This window comes from Lupinus angustifolius, chromosome LG19 (genome assembly GCF_001865875.1).
Source record: "Lupinus angustifolius cultivar Tanjil chromosome LG19, LupAngTanjil_v1.0, whole genome shotgun sequence".
Classification (NCBI taxonomy): domain Eukaryota; kingdom Viridiplantae; phylum Streptophyta; class Magnoliopsida; order Fabales; family Fabaceae; genus Lupinus; species Lupinus angustifolius.
The window spans coordinates 1047741-1059984 of record NC_032027.1 but is presented as its reverse complement, the minus strand read 5'-3'; the positions used below and the strand labels follow the sequence as shown (position 1 = coordinate 1059984).

At 28.7% G+C, this 12244-nt stretch overlaps 1 protein-coding gene across 2 annotated transcripts; it reads left to right on the top strand.

Annotated features, from left to right (window-relative positions):
• On the top strand, positions 6826 to 9871 carry LOC109334072 (probable WRKY transcription factor 70). 2 transcript variants are annotated; one of them, XM_019569648.1, is made up of 3 exons: positions 6826 to 7233; positions 9204 to 9308; positions 9437 to 9871. In XM_019569648.1, exons 1-3 carry the CDS (start codon positions 6896 to 6898, stop codon positions 9861 to 9863), a joined length of 870 nt encoding a protein of 289 aa, XP_019425193.1. In that variant the 5' UTR covers positions 6826 to 6895; the 3' UTR covers positions 9864 to 9871. The 2 variants fall into 2 exon arrangements, with proteins under 2 accessions (XP_019425193.1, XP_019425192.1); XM_019569647.1 differs by having other exon boundaries at positions 9425 to 9871.

Genomic DNA, 12244 nt, shown 5'->3' with positions numbered 1-12244 from the left:
TTATTTCTTTATTCTTATTTTATAAATTATAATATTTTTATTGGATGTACATTATATTATAATTTTTATATTTATTATAATATTTAACTTAAAGTGAGATGTATTAATTATAGTTATCTATGATTACATGGTTTTATTTTAGAAATAAAAATATTAATGACAAAATAGTAAAAATAGAATCATTGTGGTAGTTATTTCAAGTTTTGACTTTATATATAGTATAGATATATATAACTATCGGTATAAAGATTTATGAAGTATATATTTTATCACTTATTTGTATTTTTTGAAAAGTTAATAATAATAAAACATAAATGACGAATAATGTAATACCAATGTATTTTTAGAATGCATTTACTTTGTTGTTTATTCTTTTCAACAACAAGAGGAGGTTGATCGCAGCCACTATACTCGGTTCAACTACCTCCAATTTTCCATTCAGCCAAAGCAGCCTTCAACGTTCTTCCTCAATAGTTTATATATATATGTTGCCAATTTATCCTCTTTTAAAGTAATTTAAAATACAATCATTTCTCCAACATGTATCTTCTTTACTAACAACGAGTGATTTTCAGGATAACCAAAAGCGTAATCACACATTCCAATAGTGATTAATATGTGACCCAAAAAGTGAGAGGATAATATTGGTATTATCAAAAAAAGTATCTCCTTTTATTCTAATAGATTGATGAGTGAGATCTATTTATTCTTAAACTTACTCATTGTTCTAGTTATCAATTCTACGAAAATCTAGTGATTTAGATTTATCTACTAATTCAAACCATTGGATTTCCATAGAATTCTTTCCTCTAAATCGATATAGTTACATAATTTTATATTAGACCACCAGTGATTACTCTATTGTGAAGACAAGTATGATGATAATGAGTTTCACTGCATATGAGTTACTCAATTTCATTTGTTATATTTTTGTTTTACTCAATTCCACAGTTTTTCATTGGTTTGACCGATTCACCACCATTGAAATTGGTTCATTTGTTTTGGAGTTGAAACTGGTGGTGTAATATAAAATTTTCAACCATGCAATTCGCAACGACCATCAATGTTGTTATCATAAGTATTGACTAAGTCACTTCAACATTACATATAAATATATATATCCTAGTCACTTTATAGTGTAGTTGACATAGTCTTGTATTTTTCAATATTCATAACTACTACTATTTAATTTAGGAGGAAGTGGGTTTGGGTTAGAAATATATGTTTTTAATTGATCCAATGGATCAGAGGGAAAAAAAAGTAAATAAAAAACAGCCCAAGAAGGAACAATTGAGGACCCTAAACTGGTCTGCCAAAAAATCTAAATGTATTATATTTTTATTGTTAAAAGAAATTTTACATAAATTAAGTAACTTCATTTTAATTTCCCTTTTAAGTTTCAAGTTCATTTGTGAATTGGATGTTAGAGGAGAATATAGGAAAAGTAAAAGTTTAGGATTCATCATATAAATATATTTCATAATTGTGGAATCATCTTTTTTATTCTTTGTCATTTCACTTACAAATCCAACTTTATTTTGTGTTGTTGATGATTGAATCATTAAGCTATTTAAATCAACTAATTTTCATTTTTGTATTAATTAGAGAGAGAAGAAACCATGGGTCATTCTCTTATATTTTTTTGGTACTACTAATTGTATTTTTTTATACAGAACTAATCTCATTAAATTTTGTGATTATCTCTTCCAACAAGTGATGTCGCTCGAAAATGTAAAACCAAAGGGTTTTATTGTCCATGCAACTTCATTGGTTGTGCATCTCACGTAACCCTTTAGCCAATGAACCAAGCATGTGGAATTTTGGTCTATATATTATGAAGTGCCACACATTTTAAATAATTAAATTTGGAGGTGCAATCTTTGAATAGAAGAGTATCTTAATTTGGAGTAAGGATGATCTCCATTAATGGAGAGACAAGTATCATAAAAAATAAATGAAACAATAAAATGGTAAGATATTTTTATCATTTTATATACAATATAATAATATTTTTGTCATTAAAAATACATGTAAAATCATGTACTTGCCTCTCCATTAAGAGAAGACCATTGTTCCTCATTTTGTTCCTCTATAATGTGAACTCTTATTCCAAAAATAGAGAAAGGCCAATCAACCTTTAAATGGCAAAAGGGCAAAGCAAAATATGATATTATCTAGATCCTTTCATTGGCTTTCAAAATATGATATTATCAAGTTATTATAAAATCATATGAAAGAGTAATGTTATATATTCTGTAATAAATAAATCTAAAAAAATTTCACGACACATTTCAGTCTTTATGTCATTTTTTATAATTAATAGGATTATTAGACCAATTTGTTATATTGATGTCATATTTTTCTTATATGAAATAAGGTGTATAAATGAGGCATTTTTTTCTAAACAAAGAGGGACCATGAATTGTGGGGTGAGGTTATTGAAATTCCAAATTGTCTATCACACTCTCCATTAATAAATCATATTTTAAATTTTTATTTACAAATTTGTAATTGATCAATAAATAATTTTTTTTGTATTACAAAGAGTATCCATTCGACTTATGGGTAAGTAACTAATCCCTTTCAGGGTTCGTAATTATCCTCCCAAAAAAATGTTGTCAGTAATTGAACTTTTAACCTTTTGGTCATCCTAAAATCTAGCGAAACCTTATATCACTAGACCAACACCTTATTGACGATAAATAAAGAGTATGAATAGTCATTTGATAATACCAATATCTTCACCCTTAATTGTGTAAGATCAATCAACATTCCAAAATAAATTATATGTACCTCTTTTGTAACATATCAAATATATGATCAATGTTCAGTGTTATATGCTCTTTAGAAATTTTTTTGTAGATGCTCTAATTGACATGGATTTTTTTTTTCATTTGTCGATCAGTACTTTTTTTGTATCAATTTAGTTGTCTAATCTTTCAATTATTCTAATTTAGTCCAAACCCATTTTTACAAGTTGGCTTAATTTTGCAAGTTAATCCCAATCTTTTCCCTTTCAAACATTTATATTATATTATATATTGCTTAAAATAATCTCCTGGTATTTTATTAAGAATCACGAGTCCTTCACACCATGCAATGAACCTTGGTAGAGAACATTAGTCAACTAATTTCATCGAATTTTCAAGAGTATCTTGTCCATGTCAACAGTTTCGAATGACCATAACTAGACAATTTTTAGTTTGGTAGTGTCATAATGATATAGCATTGATTATTTCATAATATTTTAATTACTATATATTACTAGTAGTTGGACCAATATTTAAAGAGATTAATTAGTATGTATCAAAGGAGGTTTATATTAGCATGATGATATTTTAACAAGTCAATTCTCTTTTAATGAAACAATTGTTGTCCCACTATAAATAAAATGAAGTTTAAAATTATTAATTTAAATATCTAATAACTTAATTATTTGTTATCGATCAAATTTAATAACACATGCACCGACCAACATAAAAATTTATATATAATTAAGATATCATTCACAATTCATTTGTAGGGCTGAAAATGAACCGAACCAACTTGGTATTCGTTCGAAACTCGATTCGTTATTTAGCTCGATAAACTTAGTTCATGAATCAAATGAGCTGAACTTGAGCTAGAAATTGAGCTCGTTAAATAAACGAGTCGAACTTGAGTTAGATATAGTTCAACTCGTTAGGTTCATGAACTAGCTTGATATATATATATATATATATATATATATTTATATAAACTAATTTTTATGTTTATTATGACTCATACATTATTTTTTATATTTATTGTTATAATATATATAACCTTTTGAAGTATATTTCAAATTTTAATTAATTATTTGAGTGTCCAAATGAACCATTCGAACTGAACCGAATAGTTCACGAACTTTAACCGAGCCGAATTCGAGCTAAAAAAATAACTCGTATCGAACTTGAGTCGAGTTTCGAGCTGAGCCAATCCTTATCGAACTGAACCAGCTGAACTCTGATTTGACTCAGTTCGACTCGTTTCCAGCCCTATTCATTTGTATTATTTTTTTTGAAAAATCAATATTAACTAAGTATTAATAATATATGATACAATTACAGTTTATAAAACTCATATATCATTAGTGTATTTTCTCATAAAAATACTCTTACATTTGTTATTTCTTCCTTCCTATTTTAATTGTCATTTAAGGATAATGTATACAAATTAATTAGTTATTAAATATTCTAGTTATGGAGGTAAAAAAAATATTTTGATCAAAATTTCTGTGATCAAGAAGACATGATGATACTATATCTAACAAGAGCAAAAATGAAAAAATAATTAATACTTCTTGATTTCAAAACCACTATTAAAATACTGGAAAGTGTTAAAATAACAATTAAAATAGAACAAGAAAGTTATATTAGTTCTCTAGATTTGATTGCTCTAGTAAATGGAGAAGGAGGTAAGTTATTGTCTCTCTTCTACTTCTATGTTTGTTTTGATAAATGGATCTTCTTTGGATTAATTTTCAATTTCAAAGGGTATTGACAATGGGACCCAATGACGTCCTTTCTTTTCCTTATGATGTGGAAGATTTTGCAGGTCTGATTCGTCAAGCTAGGAGTGTGGGACTTTTTGAAGGCTATAAAATTGGTAGACTTGGGGTAAAAGTGTATGATCTTCAATTTGTGAATGACACAATTCTAGTGTGCAAACCTACATCTCAAAACTTTTGTCTATCAAGAGTATTCTCAATTGTTTTGTATTAGATTATGAGTTAAAAATGAATGCTCGGAAGAGCTCTCTGTTTGTTATTGAGGTCTCTTCTATTTTACTTTAGCAACGACAAATTTCCTAGCTTGCAAAATAGGTACTATCCCATTTCTTTATTTTGGGGTTCTGGTTGGGACGAACCCAAGGAGGATGACAACTTGACAAAGTCTTAATTGAGGTTGTGGCTAAAAGACTTGCATCATGGACGTATAAACATATCTCTTTTGAAGTTTGTCTAGTTCTTTTAAATTCTATTCTTTCTAACATACCTACATATTTATTATCCCTTTATAAAGTCCTAAAGAAAGTTTTAGCTAATCTTGCTAGTTTTATTTGGGGAAACATGACAGGTGATAAATTTATTGCATGAGTTTCGTGGTCGATGTACAAACCTAAGTTTCTTAATCGATTGGGTTAGATACTTATCTTGTTTTAATGACTCATTGTTAGGAAAGTGGAGTTGGCGTAAAATTCAAGAGAATGATGTTGTTTTGGTCAAGGTGATTGAGTCCAAATATGGAGTTGCTTTATCCCCATGACTTCAACCTCATTTTCCAAGCGGTACAAAGATCTTTGCAACATTGGTTCTACTCACGGGGATCACGAGGGCTGCTTTCATGAGAACATTTAGAAAGTTATAGTAGATAAAACTCATACTCTTTTCTAGTTGGATATTTGTGTGGGGAATCAGAGCTTAAAATGGGTATTTCCTATACTTTTTTTCTTTAGCTTTGAATAAAAGGGCAAATATGGCTGATTGTGATTTTTGGAACAATGTGTGATCGTGGGAGGTAAAATGGCATCATGGTATGTTAGAAAGAGAGGAACCGATGGTTAGGAACTTGTACGACCTGATTCAGCCTAACTATTGCAAGAAGGATGTCATGGATAAACGAAGATGAAGCTTAGATGCATGTGGGAACTATGTTGTGAAAGCCGCTTATCTCATCCAAGTGGGTCAATGTCTCTCGCGTTTAGGAACTTTTTAAAAAAATGTTGGATTAACTGTGTGCCTTCAAAAAAAATTTGTTTTGCTTGGAAATTCATGAGACAAAAACTTCCAACAAATGTAGAGTTATTCAAAAGACAAGTTATTCACATGGTTGAAGATGTCAAGTGTGTCATTTTTGCGAATCATGATGAATCTGTTCAATATCTTTTTCTATTTTGTGACTTTGATGCTTCTATATCTAGAAAGACTTTTATTCCTAGCTAAAGGTTACATCTTTGGTACCAACATGGTTATTAGATTTGTTGCATAATAATGACACAATGTATACTAATGCCAAATGTTGAGATATATGGAGAATGCTTTGGTTTGTTGTTGTGTAGTCTATATCTCCATCTTCTTTAGTGTTTGTAAAGTGATGTAATGACCGAAAACATGTATTTTTTTAGGTTCTAAAATGATAAATTAATGATCTTTCTTGTGTATTGAGTTAGCATATGTTAGGTTGATTTTAGTACATTTTGTTTATGAAAAATAACAAAAAAATAAAGTTAATATTAAAAAAAAGTAGTATTTAATAATTAAGAGTCAACATTTTAAATTTAAAATGATTTTACAATTTATTATCATTTCACAATGAACAAGATCTTTCTGCAATGGATAGCAAAATAGCAATAAGGAGGATGAATCCAATGAGTTATCACCAACCTGTCACTTGTCCGTACATGCATATATTAATTTCTAGAATGCGATGTTATCATGATGACGTAAGCCCTATTACCTCATCCTTCGATCACATGAAAACAAAAACACTGCTTCTCTTTCCACGCTCTTCATGTGGCACATCTTCATTGGTCGTGTTCTTCACGTTACCCATTTGGTCGTGAACATATCCTGTTATTTAAGTTGTCAAGGAACTTTTGTCTCTGCCTGCAACAATTTTTATATTTGCAAGTGGAGCAAGTGCTATCAAGATATTCCTTTATATTTTTTGGTAAAGAATTAATCATTTTTGGGGTTTATGGTTGCTCCTTTCAACAAATGTTGTTTCTAAGAATTGAACCATCAACATTAGAGATTTAATATGGCCTTACACCACTAGACTAATATTTTATTGGTAGGATGTGCCATCTTCAATAAAAGGTAAGTGTCTCTCCTTTATTTTCTCCATCAATCTATTAACTCTTCCCAAAATAGAAAATGGCCCATGAATCTCTAAATGGGAAAAAGCTAATACAAGAAGAGCTAATAAGAGGGCATGATATGGCAAATCAGTTACTTGAAGTACTTGTTCATAAATCTAGAGTTGAAGAAACATTAATGTTACCACTTGCTCAAGATCTTGTGCATAAGGTATTGATATCATTCACCAATACTTTATTGCTCTTGAACAACAATGGTGATATTTTTGATGAGGAAGTTGTGGCTATCAATGATTTACCTTCGTCTATGAATTGCACAAAGTCTTTGGATTTGGACGAGGCTTACAAGAGTACTTCCAACACTAAACATAGAAGAAGAGGGTGCAACAAGAGAAAGTAAGAATTAAAATTCATTCTTTGCTAGCAAATTATATGCGATGAGTAGTGTTTATCATCATATATGGATCCTGTCAATTGAAGCTTTAAGGTTAATATGATATTTTTACTCTTTTTATTTTCATAAAACTATTTTCTTTAACAAGATTTCAATTATTCTAATTTAGTCTTTACACAATGACATAACTCAAAGAATTATGTTAGTTCACCTCTCATATAAAGAACTTATGACCTACACAGTAGTCAATTAATTATAGTTTTTCAGAGCATCTTGGTTAATTTAGTCATGTAGAATGTCATTATTTGACAATTATTTGTTTAATAATTAAATAATGCTAATGGTGTCATATATTTTACTCAATCCATTCCATAAATTTTTATATTTGAAGTTATGCATATAAGTTGAGATTTTATTATGTAACATGAAAATATAATACAAGTTTAATTTAACTAATATAATTTGGTTTAATTCATATCCAAACTACATTAAAGAGAAATAGAGTAATAAGGTGTCAAAAGGATGAGGTATAAAAAAAGGTATAGTTGGAAAATAAAATAGAAATGTATATTGAATTTTTAAGCAACAAATTTTTTGAAAAAAATGATATAGTTGAAACTTAAAAAATATAAAACAAAAGGAGTAGTTGATATAAATTACTATAATAGTTGTGTACATTCAATTAACAATTTAAAATTGTATTTTTTGTCTTTTTAGTTAACTTATATTAATTGGGAAGAGAGACAATTCAATTCTAAGTAAAGATGATTGTGCATAATTACCCAATATAGAAGAGAAGAGATCCTTTTTTCATCTTATTTTTAGCGATAAAAATGTTATTTCATGATATATAAATAAAATATAAATGTTATACCATTTTTTTTTCCGACTACTTGAATTTCTAATATCGGAGAGGATCCTTACTCGAACCAGATACCCACATTGCCCCATATAATAAACCTAAATTTGTTATAATAGTCCATTAATAAGCATATTAGTTAGGTAGCAATACTAATGATTATATAATGCTAATGATTTCATATATTTTAGTAGGTACTAATCCCACATTTAGAATAATAACAAATTTAATATAATATTTAAAGTTATGAGACTCTCCTATCTAATATATTATTTTTTTAGGTTGAATTTTCAGCATATACTTAAGTCCTGTCATTACATCATTTGAATTATTAGATTAGTTTTACACATTTAAATTATGTCAAACTTGAGATAGATAATGACTAAAGATGGTCATGCATGGATAATTGAGTCTTGAACCTATGTCATATATAGCACAAAAAATTATGTTACTTCACCCCATATGATAAACCTAACTATGTAACATAAGTCCATTAATACAGTAACATATGTATTAATCTAACTATGATAAACCGAACTATGTAACATATGTCATATATAGCACTTGAACCTATTAATCCTTACTCTTGTATTAACCTTTTTTGTAAGTTGTAATTGGTTGGCACGCCTTATGTCTGTTTCTAATATATTTGCTTATAAAAAAAAATACAGAAGTCCATTAATTATGGCCTTGGAGAGAATCTTGGATTCTTGGTTAGGTCACCCTGACCATGATTACTTAATTATTGGTTTATTAACTATGATGCTAATAATTAACTATACTTTAGCTGCTATATATTACTAAGTTAGCTGTGTACATTTAAGAATTTGAAATTGGAAATTTGTTTCATTAGTTAAAGTACATCAACTTTAGAGACACCTCAATTCCAAGTAAAGTGGTCATGCATAATTTAGCTTCAATTAATTATTGTTTTTCTCAACATGTTGAGTTGTCTAACCTGGTTGAATTATAACCATAATTACACAATTATTGGCATAATAATCTTATAAAGCTAATCACTTCTTAAATATTAAATATTATATTGCTGGATTACCTGCTCAAATATTTATTCACAATTTAATTTTTTAAGATTTGTATTTTTGTGTTCATAAGATTAAATACATCAACTTGGGAGAGAGACAGTTCAATTCTGAGTGAAGATGGTCATGCATGGAGAAAGTATGGACAAAAAATGACAGCAACATCAAAATATCTCAAGTAATAATCTTCAATTTCATATTTACTTAGTTTTCTCAAACATATATAACCTATACAAACATCATTTATATTTCCAATAATGTAACTAACATGATTCAAATAATGAATTTGAGTAGAAGCTACTATAGGTGCACTCACAAATTTGATCAAGGTTGCTCAGCAATTAAACAAGTACAAAGAATTCAAAAGGACCCTCCATTATACAGAACAACTTATTATGGTCATCACACTTGCAAAAGCACTTTTAATCCAGACATGATTTTTGAGCCTGATTCTTCTTCTGCCTCTTCTATATTACTTAGCTTCAATAATAGCTTCTCAATCAAACAAGAACACCAACTTTCATCACTGTTTTTGCCATCAGAAAAACAAGAGCCTTTGGAAGTGATTCATGATAATCATATTGCTCAGAACCAAATGTCATCATCAGATTATCTCCAATTATGTGAATATGAACTAGATTTCGATTATTGGAGGCATATTAATATGCTATCATCCACAGAATCTGTTCAATTTGATAATGGTTATGGGTGCAGTTTAGATTTTATTAGTTAATAATTCCTAAGATATATTGCAATGAAATTATTTTAGAGTAGCCATGCTAGAATATTAATGTCTATTTCCTAAGTTATTGAGCTTTTATATTTATTGTAGCTTATTTAGATATAAATCAACAAGATAGTTATTGAGCTTCTCATTATATATTAATGTCTATTTCCTAAGTTATTAGTATAAGCTCTTTGCAAGTTTATAACCATGTCAAAATTATTTTGCAACATTTACTATTCTGTCAAAATATTCCTTCATAAAAAAACACCACACATTCAACACCAAGTGATATGAGACAGGAAAAAAGGAGTATGAGCAGAACTGAAGGAGGTTTCAATGAAGCAAAAGACAGTAAATGTTTTTCTTGACAATATACCAAATTTTGTATAACTTAATTTTAATCGTCAACATTTTTTGTTAAAAAATTGCACTTAAAATACTATATAACTAGAGATGGTTTTTGTATGTTAGAAAAGTGGAAGAATATTATTCTCAGGATTAGCGATATGACTTGTATGTTATGCAATAACCATGTTAAGTCTATTGATCACCTGTTTATATCTTGTGACTTTGTTGCAAGTGTTTGGAAAAGGTTATACTTTTGGCTGCAGATTAACCATCTATAATTCTTGATCTTTTCAATCTTCATGACTTGCTTGGAAGAAGAATTAATGCTAATCTGTGGCGATTGCTTTGGTTTGCGGTGGTTTGGTCTATTTGGATTATACGAAATGAAGCGATTTTTTCTGAGAAGACTCCAAGCTTTGTGCATGTATTTGATTTAATTCAAACTAGATCTTGGATTTGGTTTATCAATGTTACAAACAACACGTCTTCTTTATCTTTTGCAAATTGGTGTATGAACCCAAAAGTCTGTATCATTCTAAGAAGATCATTAATTGATCTTTTTCTTTTATTAGGTGGGCACCTCTTGTGCTCATTTTAATACATTTTTCCTTATCGAAAAAAAGAAAAGTGGAGGAATATTTTTTTTGTAACTTTATTAAAACTCATGTGTTTTCGGTGTAATTTAATTATTGTTAAATTTTGTACTTAGTTTAAGATCAACATTTAGAATAAAGGGTTGATTGGTTACATTATTATAAACAATACAACATTTGAAAATTTTATTGTAACAAAAATTGAGCATGAACATAGTTTTCACTTTTCAGCACCACTTGCAATCATGGGCAGCAAGATTGGCATCTAATCAAGCCATTCTCATTACAATATTGGCACATATTCATCACCTTCCACCTACCACTACACATTGAGCATGAAACAAACCTTGCATTCCCACACTTACTACAATAATCATTCTTAGAATATTGAATGCGAAAACCTTTTAAGAGCTTTTCCAATACTCCAGATTCATTCAGCTTTTCCATTATATCTGCATTTCCTACATACTTGCCTCTAATAAACACTTGTGGCAAACTCACATTGATTTTACCAAGTGCATTCTGCAACTCATTCCTATAAGATGCATTCAAGTTTATGTCCCTTTCATCAACTGAAACTCCTAAATTATTCAATATCATCCTCACTTTACTGCAATCTTCATGTGTCTTTCGGATCCCTCTCAAACTTGTGAAATAAACAACTATTCTGTCTTCAGTTCCTGGCAAAAGGAACATTTCTATCTTTTCACCCCTCCATATCTGGCAACAATAATCAGGTTAAAACAAAACATTTTTTTTCATTGGATATAGGTGCAAAAGCACACTAACTTCTTATTTTCATCATCTTCTTTTTTCTTGTATCATATATAACTTCTTTTTTTTAATAAAATTTGTCTTTTGTTCATAAAAAAAACATCACAAATATAACATAAACTAAAAGCATGTAGCTTGAATAATAGTTAAAATACTTACAGTATCATGTTGGTCAATGCTCTTATCATCATCACCATGCAAGCTACTAATCCTTTTAGAGACATAGTCAACAATCTCACCAATCACCTTATGTTCGTACCTTCTCAAGTTTAAAATTTAAATAAAGACAAATTAATTATGTAACAAAATCATGTCTAATTTCAGCAATTAAAATTCTAATATTATCTTAAAGTATTTAAAGATATATAAAATTGATCTCTCTTTTTATCAGCCTAATTTCAGTTATTAAAATTTTAATATTTGAATGGATGTGAATAACCAGATCTCTAAGAAAAATAAAATAAAATTGTTAGGGAAATTATTAAAGAGAGAATAAATTGCCTCATATAAAACAACTTATCTCTTTAAATTCGCTTATTATTCGACATATGTTTTATTTTTATTATAAAAAAAGACACACATCATAGAAAAATAAGATGTATATCTAACAATGAGCGAATATAAGAAAACAAGTTATATGAAGATACATTTTATTCTCGAGTTGTTAGGTAC